Source organism: Epinephelus moara, chromosome 1 (assembly GCF_006386435.1).
Source record: "Epinephelus moara isolate mb chromosome 1, YSFRI_EMoa_1.0, whole genome shotgun sequence".
Classification (NCBI taxonomy): Eukaryota; Metazoa; Chordata; class Actinopteri; order Perciformes; family Serranidae; genus Epinephelus; species Epinephelus moara.
This window is the reverse complement of record NC_065506.1, coordinates 21900311-21919067: the sequence shown is the minus strand read 5'-3', so window position 1 is coordinate 21919067 and position 18757 is coordinate 21900311. Positions and strand designations below refer to the sequence as shown.

Here is an 18757-nt window from a genome sequence, read left to right as displayed (position 1 = left end):
AGACTGCTGCTCTTCAGAGATCACCGATCACCCTGAGCGCGCACACGTGAACGCGGAGCAGAGAGAAGCAGTCAGAGCTACAGGCTACAGTGAGGCTAAAAACAGAGTTCATATGACGTTTTTCGAAACAACTTTTTATGTCGGGGCTTCAGCACACTTGGATCACTACGGATGAGCAGTATGCAGATATTCTGTGGTTTCAATTTGGGGCGCTGTCTGCCATTAGGTGTGCTAGCTGCTCCACCCGCCGATCTCCGCAAGGGATGTGAGGAATCTAAAACTTCACCAGGGCCTCCATCGGCATATGGGTGAGTAGATAATGGCTGAATTTTCATCGGCATATGGGTGAGTAGATAATGGCTGAATTTTCATTTTTGGGTGCACTATCCCTTTAAGCATCGCAGATAAGCATTGCAGGCAAGTAGTATATATGTGGTCTTGAAATATGTAGTAGTAGAATGTAGAGTGTGTATATGTAGAGTTAAATCAATTTAAATTTTTCCAACAGGTAAGTGCAGGTATGACGTAAAATGACAGCATTATAGTTTTTTAAAGATTTGTAACATAAGAAATGTGTACTTTAACACAGAAGGGCTTCACTCGTTTTCACAAAAAGAAATTAAGAAATGGATAAATTAAATCAGATAAAATGTCTGCAGTAGTTAAGACCTCAACAAATTCAAATTACCTTTAAGGCCTTATTGTTGTAACATTAATTTCAAGACATTGTAAGACTTTGTAAGGACTTGTAGACACCCTGTATATTGAGGATATTTCCACCGCTTTACCTTACCATCAGACAGCCCTTTCCTTTGGCACTACATTTTCTCAACCGTGAAACTTCTGTATTACTGTGCAAACATTGCCACGAGCTGTATTACTCCACAGGTCCGCTTTTTGGGTCAGAAAGTGCTGTTACAAGATTAGACGTTAAATAAACTTTTCTTTTGTAAATAACGAGCCATCTACTGAAAGTTTCACACTGACCATAGTACCTCATATAGCCCCACTTCAAAAATCCCAAACTATCCCTTTAATATCAACTTTAATAGAGCGACTTGTATTCCTTAACATAATATATTCATTCATAACCCCTGGGTGGGGGTTTAGAACCCTGGAATGGGGGAGTCCTGTGCGGAGTTTGCATGTTCTCCCCGTGTCAGCGTGGGTTTTCTCCAGGTACTTGGCTTCCTCCCACAGTCCAAAGACATGCAGGTTAATTGGTGACTCTAAATTGGCCGTAGGTGTGAATGTGAGTGTGAATGGTTGTCTGTCTCTATATGTTAGCCTTGTGATAGTCTGGCGAACTGCCTGATGTCAGCTGGGATAGGCTCCAGGCCCCCTGTGACTCCTAACAGGACAAGCGGTTATGGAAAATAGATGATTGTATATTTCCATATCTGTCCAAAATTGATGGAATATGAATAACTATGAAACAAATGTGTCAACGTTGCAGGCTCACTTTTGCAAAATGTATATTTTCATTCAAGTCAGTAGATCTTGTCACCATTACACTGAAAAGGTAGAAATTGTGCAAAATCATAAAATGAACTTCAAGTGTTAGGAAAACATTGTTCCTGATGCCAGCTGTGATAAGTTAAAGTGAAACTTTGCATGCAAAATACGACAGCTTCTCCTCTGACACCCCTTGTTTTAAAAGTTGACGGGATTGGTTCCCTAGATATATGATTAGTGAAACCGTGGCTGTCTGAATCTGTGTTTTTGAGACTGTTATTGGTTTACTGCTGTCTCAAAGCTGAAATGCTCAGCCACTGCATTGACTGCCTATTTTGCTTGTGATATGTCTTATAAAATATGTCAGAAAAAAAACATCGTATGGAAATGTTAACGAGTTTAAAAACTTTAATTTTCACTGGAGGGGGTGTTTAATAAATGATAGCTTAACTAACATATTTTAATAAAAAAAAGATTTAGATACACTACATCTGGCATAGTTTCAGAACTTGGGGAGTAATGTGACATCCAAGCCAATAACTGTCAAAAATATTACTGGAACATAGTGAGTATATTGGGAGGATGGGAGATAAGCTGAATATGTGTAAGGAGCAGTTTGAAGAGTTTCTTTTGATATTTTGATACTTCTCCTGCATGAAGACCTGTCCCTATTGGAATCCATTGTAACCGTCATGAATTCAATACAGCTGCTTTTTTGTACAAGAGCAAACAGCAAACTTTTTACAGCCGGTTCTCAAGCCTACAGGGATGAGTGTTTGATACTCAAAAGAAAGATTTTGGCTGGAGTACCACTTCAAAGTCTTAAACTACAGACTGAAGCCAAGAGCTCCATAAAAACAAGCGACTGTGTTGTTTCCAGCCCCGCTTTTACTGTACTGTCAATAAAAAGAGTGAGTGACACTGAGAGAGGAGGAGGCACTGACCGTCACCGCTGAGGTCCATTGTGCGTTTGTGTGAGGTTTCAGGGTCGGTGATCACGATGGAGTAAGATCCTTTGTCCTTGTCCACCGGCTCAATCACCTGTAAATCAATCAATCAATTAAAAAACCCATCAACTAATCAGTGTCGGGCTATTTATTTCTACTTTAATTCATGGTTTGAAAAAGACTCATTCATCTAGCGGGTAATTACAGTTATAAAGCTTTGTGACAAAAAGCAAAAGGAAGATACACTGCTTAATTAATGAAGTTTAATGAATTTTTAAATGTATGATGTTTTTATTCAAGGTGAGATTATCTCATTCGTCTTAAAGTTGCCCTGGTATCACCTCTACAAAGACACTCTGAGGACTTTTAAGCAACATTGCTACTCCCTGCAGGGCTTTACTGTCGTAAAATTACCCATGTATGATCCACCTATACTGTTTAGCACTGTACAGGAGACAATAATACCTCCATGGTTGCCATAGCAGGGGTTCCTCCAATCACAATCTTGTCACTGTGGGAGAGTTTAGTCTCACTGAGGAGAAGAGAGCAGAGGAGAGGTTAGTGTTTATGTGTGTAGTGTTTGTGAGCAGGTGAAGCCTGTTGCGGAGGTAATGGAAAATCATGTTTACATGCCTGCCTAATGTTACGCATAGGGATACCAATTCCTCTCTCTCCTGCTATCTGTGGCTCACTCACACACTCACAGAATGAACAGGGAGAGGTTAAAAATCTAATCTCCATAATTTTTGTTCTTTGAATAATTGAATAACAGAAAAGCCTCCACTACCCCCTGTCACCCTTCTCTCTTTTCTTTCGCTTCACTTAATTTTTTTTCTTTTTTGTCATTTTTTCTGTCGGTCTTTCCTCATTTCTGTTCTTCCTCCACATTTTAAAATCTCCAGGGTATGACAGAGTGCTTTTAAGTGCAAAAAAACCCTGCTTCTTTATAGAAAATGATAGGGGTGGGATTTTTGTCACAAAACAGGGCCATTTTACTGCAATAAGCAGGATAATGAAAACACTTGCCAACAGCCATCACAAGTTTTATTATGTTGCTTATTGTTTTTGCCACTCCCGGCAGTTTAACTTGAGAGAAAAGCGGAATAATGTGTTTGTGGTCAGCATGTTTATAGGCAAACTTTAAAGAATACTCTTATTCCTCCTAAAACCACTGCTGCGACTACAAATACTGGAGGTATTGTCATTATTTTCTTCTTCTTCTTCCTCCTCACAGTAGTACTTGGTGGTGGTGCTGTGGTGGCAGTGTTATTAGCGTTATAAATATAATTTCTTACCCATGATACCAGGTGATGTTCATCTCTGAGGTGTAATACTTCATGTGACACTGCAGCTGAATGCCTGTTGCTGTGCAGTTAATCACCAGCTCTGCTGCACTGGCACCTAGAGGGGGTGATGGAGGTGATAGAGGTTATGGAGGGGCACATTTGAAATGAGAATCTGATACATATTTTCCATCTGCTGCTGGATAACCTGGCCTCTCTGAACGATGCACTTTATTGCGCAGAATTAATCACATAAAATCAAACCTCCATCTGCAGCCATTTGTAGCATCTATTTTAAGACTTCCCTTTTTATGTTACCTTTATCCAGCTTGGAGAGCAGAATTGCACTAATGAAGCAGAGTGCAGATTTTAGAGTGCAGCCTGTTTGTATGCTGCATTCAATAAAACGCTTCAAACATCAGAAGCTTTAATAACTTTTTTTCCCTAAAAAGCTATTATACCTCAAAGGGAGTTTTATACTACATTCTGTCTGTGTGGGACTTTGCTCACTGCACATTACAAGTGTACAAGTGTGTCATCCACCTGGTCACATCACCATGGTTTCCCATTATCACAGTAATGAACCCTCTTCTCCTCTGCAACCACTGCTGTAACAGTTGCTGCAGAGCTGTCAAGTGACTGTCTCTTAAAATAGGAGTAAGATGCTCCTCCACACTGTCACTGTGACAGCGCAGTGGAATTTTAAAGTGATTTCACCACATGATGGCATGATGGCCAAATGCTTCCAGCATGACAACTTCTGCCACACGCTGATAAGTGTGCGTGTGTGTGTGTGTGTGTGTGTGTGTGTGTTTGTGTGTTTGAGTGTGTCTGTGTGTAGCAGTGGGATTTTAAAAACAGAAATGTATCAGCCTGGTGATGGATCTCCTAAATCTTTTATCAATGTGGTGTGATTGTGTCGTGTTCAGATAATTTGCACTTGATCCCTTCAGTGGGTAGAGGATGATGACGCTGATGTTAAGTACTGCTTTTAATATGGATATGTGTTAGTGAGATAATTGGTGTGTGTGTGTGTGTGTGTGTGTGTGTGTGTGTGTGTGTGTGTGTGTGTGTGTAAAAGGCAGATACCCACCAGCCAGTTGGCTGATCTTGTTTATGGCTTCGTCAAAGACTAGAAGAGAGGCAGAAAAACACGGGGTCAGGGAAAGAGCCAAGAGGAGGAAAAGTCACGATGCTGCCCTCTGGTGGCTGCGTTCAATGCTCAGTACGGAGAGGTTCATCTTCAGGGTGTTGTCTCTGTATCTCTGCTGCCATTAGTATTAATATATTTACTGAATACTTGTGTTCTTTGCTGGGGTGACCCAACTTAGGTAAAATGGAGAAAAGGTGTGAACAGCTGTACTTGTCAGCTAATGTCTGATAAGATACTTGCTAACCTCTAATCGAGAAGGGATATAATGGGATCTTAAAAGGACAGTGATATTCAATTCTGCCATCAAAGGGCATTACGAAGTACAAGCTTAATGTATTACAGAGTACTAGAGCTGCAACATTTAGTCAATTAATCGATTAGTCAATCAAAAGAAAATAAATCGCCAACTATTTTGATAATCACTTATTTGTTTCATTCATTTTTCAAGCAGAAATGTCAAACGTTTGCTCATTCCAGCATCTTAAATGTGAGAATATGCGGCTTTTCTTTGTCATTCATGACAGTGAATAAAGAATCCTAGGGTTTTGGACTGCTGGACAGACAAAAGAAGCAATCTGAAGATGTCAAGATTGTGATGAGCTTTTTTTTTCCTTTTACATTTAAGGGCCTAAATGATTAATCAGTTAGTCTTGATTAGTCCAGCTTATTTGATAATGAAAATAATTACTACTTGCAGCTCTACAGAGCACCAGCTTATTTCAAACAACTTTTACAGGAACATTAAAATGGATTTTTCTCAGGAATAAATACAGCCAGCAGGTGAGCGAGTTGTCACATGGCAAGAACTATTTTTATACCCTAGCTGGAAAAAATAAAGTTGGGGTTTTTAAAAATTCATTAGTTTACCGTATACAGATAGAGTCTTTACATTTGGATCATATTTGTTTTTCCTGTCTCACACTTTTTAATGAGCATCAAGCTCTTTTTCCGTTTATGCTCAGTTAGAAAACCAGCCAGGCGGCACGTCGGTGAATTACTCCCGTAATTAATCAGCGAGATAAATTAAGACAGATATGTTTACCTTTTCCGGAGATGTCAATTTGGCTCTTGTCTTTTCCTCTGTCATCACTGATGGTGGCCTTATAAATTCCTGCTGTCTTCAGTGAAAACTGGAGAAGAAACAAAAAAGGGTACACATAAAGTAGTGTAGAGGATATGGGGAACACAAATTTGTTGAATTCTAAATCTGAACACATTGTGAGATCTTTTATTTTTGAACAAAGTGCCCTTGTTTTTGCAAGTTAAATGTAAATATATGCTGTTTTTCCCCACTGTTTCTCTCTGCTTTTGCTGGGTGGCTTCTTACTAGTCCTGCAACGTTATCCCCACTACTTTCAGCCACCATATTTCTCACCTCAGCTGCCTGTTCCACCAATAGACACTGACCTCAGGTGGTGCATGCTGTGTACTACATCGCCTGAAAACTGCATCTCTGTATCAGTTTAATAGAAAGAGTGGCATGTGTATTTTTGACGGTATGGAAAATCATACATTTGGGATTTATAAATAACCTGGTAAACTAATACCGTACCACCAAAGCTTGTTTGTACCCAATCAGCAAAACAAAAAATAGCATCCATTCCTTGACTTAGTGTAACTTATACATGCTACATCCTGGTATGTGCATGTATAACTATAGTATTGTAAACTGTTTCATAGCATTCATTAACAGTAAGAAAGTGAAGTTACCAGTTTAATTGGCAGTTTACAGACTCCTGATGCCAGGTCAGGCTTTACATCAGGGATGATCTCAGTGTCTTCTTTAAACCAGTGGAACACTGACTCCTTCTTCAAGTTAGCGACCTGCAATAAAGAAACATAATCACATTTTATTAAAACATAATTAGCATTAAAAAGGAGGAGGTTTTTGCTTCTTTTATAGCTTCTATATCATCAAATCCCAATGGCACCAATTAATGCTCAGATGGACCCAGCCCAAAAACTGCATTTTTGCACTTCCCCCATTAATCTGCCTCTAAGAGTCACTTATCAGTCCTGAGCTGATGTGTTACACCTCATCTTTTTATGGCGGCCCAGGCTATTTAACACTTGAAGTGTAAGAGGGCCATTAGAGATGTTCTGTGTGTATTTAAACTTTGGTTCTGCCTTATAGAAACCTGTTAGCAGTGCCATTAAAGCTGTGTACCTCAGACTATATATATTACAAGATGAAAATCGAACAAGTCAGTTCCTTCACTCCATGTCATGGATAAAAAACCCACTGTACCCCCTCAGAACTTTGACCTGTAGTCATGTTCAAAGAATATACATTACCCTAATTAATCACTGACACATATTTCTGCAAAATGGCTGATGCTTGATTAAAAAAAGTTTGTCTTCTGTGTATAGTCACAACATTCACTCCACTTAATTTACTGCATATGTCTGTCCTGTCTCTACATTATTTAAAATGCACTTGTTTGGGCTGGACCGACAAACAGATTAAACAGATGTCGGCTTCAGATTGTCTCGAGGGATATGAACAATACTTTCATTTCCAAATTGTCTTAATTATGTGCTTCATGCTAACAAAGCCAAAACAAATCCTGACAGTGTAATTCTGGTCATTTTCAATCTGGACCTTATCATTACACAGCTTTTTCACATCCTGCACTCAGCCTCCGTAGAATGGCTAATGAGTCAGACTCCCATTTGTTTAGAGTGTAAATATTCAATAATTATTGAGTTTGGCGGTGTTTACCTTGCAGACCAAAGTGACAGAGCAGTCGTCTCCGACCTGAAGTGACAGAAACTCACTGAAGTGGGGACCTGAGTTGTATGAAGGCAGGAGAGAAAGGCTCAGAAGACGTGAGTTAAAAGCAAATGACTTGTAATTGATTGTATGAGCTCTGTTACCTGCATTATGTGTACGTATGATCTTAAAATTCTTTATGCAAAATACCACTATGGAATCTACACTCCCCCTATGGTAGCTGCTCTATAGATTTCTCAATTTGGGACTCGTGTTTTCATGTAGCGAGCCATTTCAAATGGGTTCATTTTAAGTTTGACGGTTTCATCTCCCACTTTAAGTAATGCAGGTCTGTTTCTTTCTTTTATGCTCATTATTAGATTAGTTGTCTCCCAGGCAACATGGTGGCAAGCTGGTCTCAGGCTAAGTAGAGTAGAAGCTCATACAAGCCTCTGAGTGGATGATGTTTTGTATTTCTTACCCTCCTTGACTCTGATGTACTCTCTCCTCTGGAAGTCAGCCTCAGCCAGCGCGGCCTTGAAAGCTGTGTGCACATACAGATTCACATAAACAGAGGATAATTAAAAGATCAAAGTGTTGCTGCCAGTAGTTGCTATAGATTCTGTCAGTGGATTAGCTAGCTAATGGTCCTCTGTATGAGAGTGGAATCACAATTTATGAAATCAAGCTGCTTTACTTGAATCGTTGAGCGTCCTTGATACATACAGTAGCAGCGTCAAAACCACCTTTACATTAATGAACTGAATAAATTTATATAATCTAGTCTTTTTTTTTTTTTTACTGGAGATGCAGTTAGGTCAAGCACATATATATACTTTATACGAGATATGTCTCAGCAGGCTGTGTTCGTTCTGGCTGAGGCTTAGCAGCATATTCACTGTTACGTAAGGAGGAAAATAAGGATTTTAAAACAGCAACTTCTTTTCGCACACAGACTCTACATACTACAGCAGCTACAATGGAATTTTTTTTTTTTTTTGGGACACCCTCATACAATATTCCCCGCCTCCAGCAAAAACACTTAGAGGCAGACATTACTGTCTTTAAGAGGCTGTGGCGCAGTCATTTTTTTAATCTAGCATGACGGGAGTGGTATCTTATAAAACTAGACTCCTACGGCACCTATTGATACCAGATGTTGGCATAGCTTTAGTGGCTAAATAATGCTCCAAAGTTAGGCTAAATTTTGTCAAAGCAACAACTGGCATGCCACCTTCCAAAGGGGTGCCCTGAACTCTCACCTCAAGACATCTGAGTTCTGTGGTTACCCACGAGTCTCCCCTAAACATGACAGCCTATTTGAAGAACAATGAATCACCTAACATGTTTATATACAAAACACATTAAAACAGGATTGTTGTGGAGCTCATAATGTTAACTGTACCAGCATCAAAAATAGTTTTCAACGAGCCTATGTACTTCAACAGCATCATGATTAAATTCCTGAAATTCAGTCATGGCTTTTGGTTTTGGTGTGCCACCCAAAGATTTTCAGTGGCTGCATGTGGCCACCCATATAAGAATTTCTAGGGGCAGCACTGCCACTGATCACCATTGTTAAAGTGGTAAATGGTAGTCAGTTCTGGCAGGGTTGAACATGGTTTGACCAGTTTAGAAAGACAGTGGGGATGCTGGTAGTGAAAAATTAGACCTGGCGTCTCTTACCGTCTCCAATCAGAACCAATGAACTCTGTCCTTTGCCTCCTCCGTCTGTGATCTGGCAGGTATATGTCCCCTCATTTTCTGCAGTGAAATGGTCCATGATGAACTCAATGATACCTGTAGAGACGTCATGACCCATCTTGTTCGGCTGCAGAAAAATAGAGTTGGTTGTTGTGAAAAAGAGGCCATATTATACTTGAAGATAGACCTTGTGAATATGAATGTTTTTTTTTACTGTAGCTTTAATGTTGCAACATGCAGCTGAATGAATCATGTTCAGTGTGCATCGAGGGAAGACAGACAATCCTTTCAGCTTGAGGCCAGTGGAAGAAGTATTTTTTTCCATTTCTCAATACTATGTGTCCATGCCTTAAACTACAGCGTATCTTACATCAGCTCCAGACAGTTCCTTGTTGTTGGCAAAGAATTTGTAGGTGACATTGGAAGAAATCTCTTCAGCCTGCAGCCAGAACCTCATCCTGCCTCTCTCCAAAATCTTATAGGCCAACTCTGATTTGAGCGGGATGACTAGAGGAGAGAAGAGGATAAAGGAAGGCTATGGGTTCAAATACATTATTTCACATATGTGCTAATGACTTAACCAAACGGTTGTTAAGTTATTAGTAACAGGAGAGGAGAGGAGGCTAAAGAACAGGTGAGGTGAATAGTGGTTAGACAGGTGATGCAAAGGCAGGTAAGACTTTTTGGATCAAATAAAAAACGAAATATGCTCCTAAAAGAAGAAAGAAATCTGAAAGGTTCAAAGCGATTCAGAACAAAGCAAAATGAAGGCGTGAAAGGGAGAAACTGATAAATAGAGAAAGTGGGTAAAAGAGATTAGGCGCAGCAGAGAAAAAGTGTAAGAAGAGAGATTAAAAGGGACAAAGAGAGAGATTATGAGAGATCGAGAGAGTCAGCCAGAGGTACCTACTTGGATGTCTGATATCATAGCTCAGTGCCAGCATCTTTGCCAACTCTGAAACAGAGGGAGACGGCTTATTCATTTCATGCAACCATGGGCACAAACAAGCAATTCAGATGCATCTTACAGTTTGTTCATAGATGTCACTTTATCATAAACTCTGACAGGTGCTTCAGGTACTAAGTTTGGAGTTGGAGAAGTCAATACTGCAATTGTGTCTGATAAACAGAGGCTGATAAATCTACAAACACTTACAGCCCAAAGCAAATATAGCCAATGGGAAGATAATACATCATGGCTATTTTTATGGCTGGTGATCGGAGCCTTCTCAAGTACCTCTGATACCTTGTATACTAGGAATTTGGAAATTATTGTAGGTTAGGCTGAAAAAACTGTAGGACAAATGGAAAGCAATCAGTGTGAGGCTCACTGAATAATAATATTATAGCCCAGTAGCATAGTGGTGCAATAGCAGGGAAAATATTGCGAAATTTCCTGACAGAAAGCCCTTTGCCACGAAGACGTGGTTTTAAAACACTCACACTGACTGCCTTAAGCTCGGAGACATTTTGTGAGCAGCATGCTCTGCTAGTATTCATCAGATGTGTAATGAAACTGTTTGTTGCCTACATGCCAGTTCGAACATTATTAAGCACTGTCTCATTACTTTCATCTTTATTTCATCCTACACATCGCCTCGGCTCTTCCATACATAGGGTACTTTTGATGTTGCAGTACATCTGTTCAGTGATCAAGGCATGACAGATAATCATATACAGATGAAGGAAGCAAATATTTAAAGCCATTTAATGTAATGCTGATGAGATGCTACAGATAAAAGCAACAACTCAAATTACTGCATATCAATAGGAATGAATAATCTGTCAGTCTAGGCTGTAAATAACTGAAACATATTCAATAGTTTTATTTGCAGAGAAAATTTTAGTTTATTGGATTTCTTTACATTTTAAAAGGCCAGCGTCTGGCTGGATGGTTAAAGCCACACTGATAGAGTGACTGGTGAATCCTACCTTCAGCAGTGATAGTGTAGCTGGATGACACTCCCTCTGTGTGGGTGACAGAAACAGAGTACGTCCCAAAGTCCTCTTTTTCTGCGCTCTTAAAGATCAATTTAGAACTACGGAGCAGGGCAGGATGGAGACAGAGACAGACAGATGATAAAAAATTTTTTACAGTATCCAAGTGTTAACTTGTGAACACAAATATTTGTGTGACTGTGTGTGTGTATGTGTGGGTGTGTCAGTAGTCTTACTGGCTGCCTTCAGTCTTAATCTCAATTCCTTTGGAGAAATCTGTAATTTCTTTGTAATCTTTCTTCCAGATGAACTGAGAGCCCTCGTGGAGTTGGCAGGACTCGAATGACAGAACAATGTCACCTGTTTTCTCATCCACAACGCAGGATACCTCCTGGGAGCCTTGAATACACAGAGACAAACACACAGGTGAGCTTTTTCTTTTTAAACTGCACCCATTTCAGTCTGCCAAAAAGGCACTGATGGAATTTTCCATAGATTTAATATATTCAGGGTTCCTACACAGTATGGAAAAGTATGGAATTTGATTTAAGTAATATGCAGCTCTGGATTAGTATGGAAAAAAGAAATGACAGTGGAAAAATATTTTTGTTTCCAGACTATTGCCCCTGTCCTGTTTTTTTTTTTTTTTTTTTTAAATAAATAAATAAAAATGAGTATTTCTTGAGTGTTTTTTCCCCCCTCCATGATGTTTGGAGCAGGCAGCCAGTGCAGCCAAAATGTTTACCGCTGTGTGAGACAGTGCAGGCCATAGTGCACCTGATGCTGTCAAAAGCAAGGCAAGAGGTATGGCGCAGACTTCTGCACAGACCTGCTCTACACCTGTATATCACAGCCTGCAAAACAGCTCCGACCCAAGTGCCTCATATCTGAAGCAAATCCAGAAAACCACGACCGAATTAGTATGAAAGAAAATGTGTCTGTATCTTTGAATTGCACTGCATCTAAAATAACCAAATATTAAGATTGCCTTAACATTTTGAGTTATGCAGTGATGTAGTTCTCAGAAAAGTTAAATGACTATCTGTTCTATGGCTGTGTACATCATTGTTTCCATGGTCACAGTGGAAAAACAAGGCTGCACAAACAGTGTTTTTCAACTTATTTTAGCTATCTGTATCTAGATGTCAAATATGACCTGAAAATCTACAGAGAGTCTGGAAATACAAGTGGAAATTTTGAAATGGAAAATGTGAAGGAACCCTGTTGATTTTAGTGGGTTCTTATATATTTATCTGCACCACCCCACACTTTCATTTTGCCTCCAGCACTTTAAAAAATGAGCACATTATTCCCATGTAGCAAAGTTGTGTGTTTACTACTGTATGCTGTGTCTTTTCAAAGATATGCCTTTTTCAGAAATTAAAAACACTAAAGACGACACAAATGTGTTAATGTCTGACTGTTTGTAAATAAATGTTACCTTCCAAAGTCCTGGCAGTCACAGGGTCAGACTGCCCTGAAGCCATGCCAACTCCTGCAGCGTTGACCCCACGCACCCTGAACACGTAGCTGGTTCCTGCCTCCAGACCTGTAACCTAGGAAACAAACAGACAAGAAAACAGCCTTTTGTATTATTCATATATTTGGGCAAATTTGACAGTTACATGTGACATTAACTTTGTATGTATGCATGTATTTCCTCAACATCAGAAACAGTTGCTGTTACAGATTTCTGACAATTTATTTGGCAGGTGAGATAGTGACAGGAGCAGTAATAAGTTAACCAACTTCTGCAACTCATGTTTCATGAGGTCACTAAATATTATTTGCTTTTAACAGCAATAAAATATATATAATGTTAATTTTGTTGACTTGTCACATGAGACAAGCCTCCTAATTGCTATTAATATTTTTATTCTAAAACCAAACACATCTACTTTTGTAGCTCAGCTCAGTCAGTAACTGTTCATTTCACCCACTAGATGTCAGTGTCACACAGTTTAATGAAACTGTATCACTGTGTTGTGCAGTAAAGTGAACAAAACACTATATGCTGGTATAGAAGGCTCAAATGTAATTTATGAAGGTTTATAATATTATAGTGAACAGGAGCACAGAGCATAGTGCTGAGCATAAACAACGTACACTGTAGCATAAGGAGCACGATATACAATAGCTGTAACTTGATTCAGCAGTGCTGATGATAAACACCAGCATCCAGTTTCTCCACAGTAATATTTTACACAGTAAAGTTACACACTAAGTTAGATAAATTTGAATGCTGAGTTGTGCAAGAGATACTGTCAGTTTTTCTGTGCTGATCCTAAAACTTTTTTTTTTACACTTTTTGACAAAGGTCCGATAAGGAAAAACAGAAAAATAAGATTTTAAAAACTTGAGGCACAACTTAAAAGCAATTTTTTTCCATTATCAAATATGTCTGATATTTTCTCAATGAATCATTAGTCTTTAGTTTAGTTTACAAAATGTCCTAAAATGCGCATTGCAATTTTCAAAAGCCCCAGATGCCCATTAATAACTGAGAAGTTTGAACAAAAAAAATTTGACATTTTTGTTTAAAAAATCCCTCAAGGAATCTAAACTCTTTGATTATTAACGGATTATTATGCTGAAAGAAATAAAGAACCATAATAAAAATGCCCCCACCTTGTGGAAGCGGTGACTGACAGCTTTCTCGTTGGCTGTGGTCCACTCAGAAGTGCCCGTCTTAGCATACTCAACATGATAACCTGTGATTGGTCCAGAACCAACATAGATAGGCTTCTGCCACTCGACCACCACTGACTTATCCCTCACTTCACTGAAAGACAGGTCATAGGCAGGGCCTGAAGGACACACAGAATAAGAGGAGAAGAGACAGATATTTGTGGACATTTGAATGATTGCTTTAAACGTGTAGAGGTTTCATATTTTTGACATTTACTAACCAGGTTCTGGCATAGTCCAGGCCTCACAGGTGAAGTCGGCTGAGTGTTTGGCAGCATGTCCCAGGCCAGCCAAGTTGGCTGCATACACCTGGAACTGATAGACTGCTCCCTCTGTCAAGCCGCCCACCTGTAAATAAAAAGGTTACCATGGTTACTAACATGCCAATCAGTTTGTTTGGATGTTTTAAGGTAGACTTCCAGTAACAACAGAAAACAGGTGAGCTTAAGAACAGACATCAATGTACCTTGTAAAGTCTGTCAGAGATTGGTGGGATGTGAATCTCCCTCCACATGCTTGTTCCGCTGCGTCTTTTGTCCACATAATAGTCCTTGATTTTTGCTCCTCCAGAGTTAAGAGGCTTCTTCCAGTTCAGAACCATTGAATGACCGTCACAGTTCAGCAGTGCAATGTCGTAAGGAGCGGAGGGGGGGGCTGAAAAGGCAATACTGAATTTTAATACTTTTGATTACAATAATAATCATCAAAATCATCACAATGATCAACACAGTCCAGCAGCAAGATATTACAAAGCAGATAATCATCACTGTCACCATTATCATCGACAATAATGACCAAAATATATGAATACTGACTGAGGGCAGCCTTAACAGTCAGAGGTGCAGACTCCTGGGATTCATCACTCAGACCAAGCTCATTGATCGCCTGGACACGGAACATGTAGGTTTCTCCTGTGGTCAGACCGCTAACCACAAACCTGCAGAGACAGAATCACATACATGAGCATAAGATAATCAACTATTATAGAAAGGCACATTGTTTGGTTGAAAAACATACTTGGTGTGTCTATGAGGTTTGTGATTGGCTGAGGTCCAGTCCTTGGAGCCCTTCACACACTGGTCAATGTAGTAGCCAATCAGATTGTTGGGTTCCTTTGGAGCAGCCCACTGGATGAGGACAGAGCTGTCTGTTTCCCTGGTAGAAATCACCTGACCGGGAGCAGATGGCACACCTGACAACAAAACATAGCAAATGTAAAAAATTAACATGAATGATAAAAATGACAAGTGATAACAATGAACGCAACACCAGCTTAAAGGGTAACTTGGGTATTTTTTGGATCCTAATTCACCATGTTTTTTTGTCCAAGAGACTAATGAAGACAAGTATTTTTGAAACTAGTCCAATATTGAGAGAGAGGGCTGCAGCCGGCAGCTGCACATCAGGCTGCAATGTAATTTAAGTCCATCAAAAGTGCTTGTTTTTGCCACTGACGAGCTCAGATTGTTATTCTCAATGTCTGACAACATTATCGAAAAGATCCCAGAAATAGACCTTGTTGTTTAAGAGTAAAAATCATTTTTGTTAAACCTGAGACAGACCAGATATCGCTATGGCTAAACATACCAGACTTCATTTAAATAAACAGTTATTTTATAATTGTAAAACACACTTCGTTCAAAGTGGACAGAAACAAAATAAACCTTTTTGGTTTGTCCTTTCACTACTACAAAAATCACTAGCTCTGGTTTGGTTAAAATAAACCCTTAATTAACCCAGTGACATGTGAAAGTACCTTGGGTCTATACATGCTAAAATTACTGTTAATTAAAATGGAGTCTGGTGGTTTTGGTGATAGCGCTGGGGCTTTTTTTGGTTTAACAAAAAGGATCTTATTCTTTAACAAAAAGGTCCGTCTCTGTAGAGATTGCTTCCAAAATGTTGTCTGACAATTGGAATAATAATCTGACACTTTTAGTGGATGTAAACAGACGGTGTGCACATACCCCACATGGATGCACTACCGCCTGTTTTGCCAGTGCTTGCTGCAGCACCCTCGCTCAATACTGGACCAGTTCAAAAAAAAATTGTCTCCATTTGTTCCCAGAAAAACATGGGAAAATTGGGTCCAGGTTGAAAAATACTAGAGTTACCCTTCAAAATGTGGATAAATTCCACTGAAGACATCAACAACAGACCTTTGAGCTGCAGAGTCTCAATAAGTGCAGATGGCTCCGATGGCTCACTGTTTCCATAGATATTGGCAGACAAAACTCTGAACTGGTATTGTTTGCCCTCTGCTAGGTCAAAGACGGCGTAACGGGGAGATCGAATAGGAACCTGGGTGTTAACACGCTGCCACGCACCACCTTCTGCCATGCACTGTGGGGAGACAGAAAGAGACATCAGAAAACTGCTATTTCATCACACGAAAAATCATATATTCTAGAGAAGTGAAGAACAGTAGTGTACACATGGATGTATAAAGAGAACTGGTACAGCATTGGGGGCCCCATTCATGCCTGTGAAAGTTGCTCAGTGGTGCGCAAAGCCAAAATAGTTTGACTTCCGGTATAAAATTACCCAGGTCGTCCACATTGTTGGACCCATAGAGCAAATGCACTCTGGACTTAGCTGACCAAGTGGCTAACTTCCAGTTTAGTGCTCCACTAACTTGAATGGGGATGAAATTATTTAATTGTACAGGTCTTTTAGACTTTCCAAATTTTAGCAGACCAAATGGATTAAATCCTGATAGTGAAATGAGTCATTTCATGAGTGTTGTGATGCCGTAAGAAATGTATCAAACGATTTAGAGACATCTTTCTCACAATGTAAGTCTCTGGGAAAAAGTCTTATTGAGCCCTTTGGCATCACATGACAGACCTGGAAGTTGTAATTCTACTGTCTGGCCATGATGTCAAATTAGCTTCAAAGCCTGGTGCTGCTCCTGGGAGTTTGAATGTACACTGGTAAGTACAGCATTAGTTGTATGGTCACAAGTGTAGTTTGCCAGATGTCAGTATATTGGCTTTATTAACTTTGAATCAGTCAGTTATGGGCTTCTTTCTTTTTGACACCCAAAACGTCGAGTTTAACACAAAAGTCAGCTTTAAAAACAAAATTAATATTGTTGGACCAAATCTAGCAGGGTACAGAAAAATACTCTGTCATCCACACATTTAACACACTTGCTGTATTTACATCATTCTAATGTGCCTCTGAATAAGTAATCCTAGACTTTAAGGAAGAGAGAGGAGTACCATAAATTTGCACACACAACCTCACAGCATACATCCAAGTTGTATATACAGTGTAGTATTCAATGCAGCATTGGTGACAATATAAGGGAAAAGTTTGTTACCTTTTCTATGTAGTACCACATGGGAGCCTTGCTGGAATAAGCAGGGCCTTTCCAGCTCAGAACAACATATGTTCTGTCTATTTCTGAGACAGATATTCCTGATGGAGCACCTGGAGGCTTTCCCTCAGCTACACAGAAACACACACACAAATGATTAAGTACATGTACACACTTGCACCATGAGACACACACACCGTTTTCCTCCTATTTTGTATACAAATGTACTAGAGGGATATTATAGGTATTATACAGTAATATATAGATATGTGTTAATTTTATTAAAAACTCACCTTCAACTTCATCATGGTAAGACACAACATCTAGTTTTCCTCCAAGTTTTTTGGCTACAGGAAGATAAAAAAACAAAATTTTCACCAATCTGCTGTATGTTCATGTAGAAGTTATAGAAATTCATTCAATGTTCATTTGGTAAAATAGTTTGTTTTGCTCTGTGGTTCTTAAAATTGATCAAATCAAGATTGCTGGGATGAAAATATCTCTGTTCTTCACATTATAGAATCAAAGTATGTGAGTTTTTGATCAATGATGACAAAAGGACCTGTAAATTTTAAGATTGCGCTAAAAAAGGAACATCATTCAAGCATTAACCAAACTTTGCAATGTCAAACAAAGCAGTTTGGTCGATCATGTCAATAGAACAGACAAAGAGAAAACTTACCTTCCTTAACTGAAATAAAACAGTGTAGTAAAATGTAATCTACATTAAACCATAATTGTAGGCCTTTTATAATTCAGTGATGCTGAGCAGTAACCGCACCTAAACCACATCTCATTAACATATTAGCAGCAACATAACTTGTATTCATCTACAGTGAGTTGACATAATAAACTGTGAACCTGCTCAGAGATTTAAGTACTGTACATAAAAAAGTGAGCATGTGGGACGTAGAGCTGCACAATTAGATGATTGAAAAAAACATGTAATCACCTACTGTTGATAATTGATCGTTTCAGTTATTTTTCAAGTAAAATGTCAAACATTTGCTGGTTACAGTTTCTTAAATGTGAGAGTCTTTGAGTTTTGGACTTCTAGTTGGACAAATGAAGCAATTTGAAGACATCACCTTGAGGGCATTTTTGTGTCCACTCAGTGAAAGAAAGTAAAACAGACATATAATGATATGCTAGTGTAAGAAATCATGACTATAGACTCCATCCAAACATACCAAAACAGCAGAGACACTTGGCATGTCAGTGACTACAGGACACATTTCTTCAAGTCTTCAAATGATGTAATATAAAAGACAGGGGTGACATTTCTCTACACTAATCCAGTTAAACCCACCATGGAGCCTCTCAAACTCAGTGGGGTCCAGTGCAGCGATAGGATCAGACATGCGGGATGGTTTGCTGATGCCGTGCGAGTTGACTGCTCTGACTCTGAAGTAGTAGGAGTGTGCCTCAAACAGCCCAGACACTGGGTATTTACAAATCTTTATGGGGTGATCATTGCATTGAGTCCAGTTTTCAGTTCCAACCTCACACCTACAAACAAAGATCAAAAGAGACGGGGAGAGGAGAAAAGGAGTT

The 18757-nt window shown here is 39.3% G+C and overlaps 1 protein-coding gene across 2 annotated transcripts in view; it reads right to left on the bottom strand.

The window, feature by feature from the left end:
• The window catches only part of myom2b (myomesin 2b), a 41551-nt gene that overhangs the window by 8220 nt on the left and 14574 nt on the right, over positions 1–18757 (bottom strand). For both annotated transcript variants that reach the window (XM_050048572.1, XM_050048582.1), the window contains 23 exons: positions 18513–18712; positions 17497–17550; positions 17207–17334; positions 16041–16224; positions 14899–15073; positions 14697–14818; positions 14348–14535; positions 14103–14229; positions 13822–14000; positions 12635–12749; positions 11430–11592; positions 11188–11294; positions 10166–10210; positions 9626–9762; positions 9238–9382; positions 8033–8095; positions 7561–7628; positions 6549–6662; positions 5881–5968; positions 4779–4817; positions 3698–3803; positions 2868–2934; positions 2400–2496 (listed from right to left, as the gene is read on the bottom strand). In XM_050048572.1, coding sequence (XP_049904529.1) covers positions 2400–2496; positions 2868–2934; positions 3698–3803; positions 4779–4817; positions 5881–5968; positions 6549–6662; positions 7561–7628; positions 8033–8095; positions 9238–9382; positions 9626–9762; positions 10166–10210; positions 11188–11294; positions 11430–11592; positions 12635–12749; positions 13822–14000; positions 14103–14229; positions 14348–14535; positions 14697–14818; positions 14899–15073; positions 16041–16224; positions 17207–17334; positions 17497–17550; positions 18513–18712 — 2711 coding nt within the window. The remainder of the gene's footprint in view (positions 1–2399; positions 2497–2867; positions 2935–3697; positions 3804–4778; positions 4818–5880; positions 5969–6548; positions 6663–7560; positions 7629–8032; positions 8096–9237; positions 9383–9625; positions 9763–10165; positions 10211–11187; positions 11295–11429; positions 11593–12634; positions 12750–13821; positions 14001–14102; positions 14230–14347; positions 14536–14696; positions 14819–14898; positions 15074–16040; positions 16225–17206; positions 17335–17496; positions 17551–18512; positions 18713–18757) is intronic.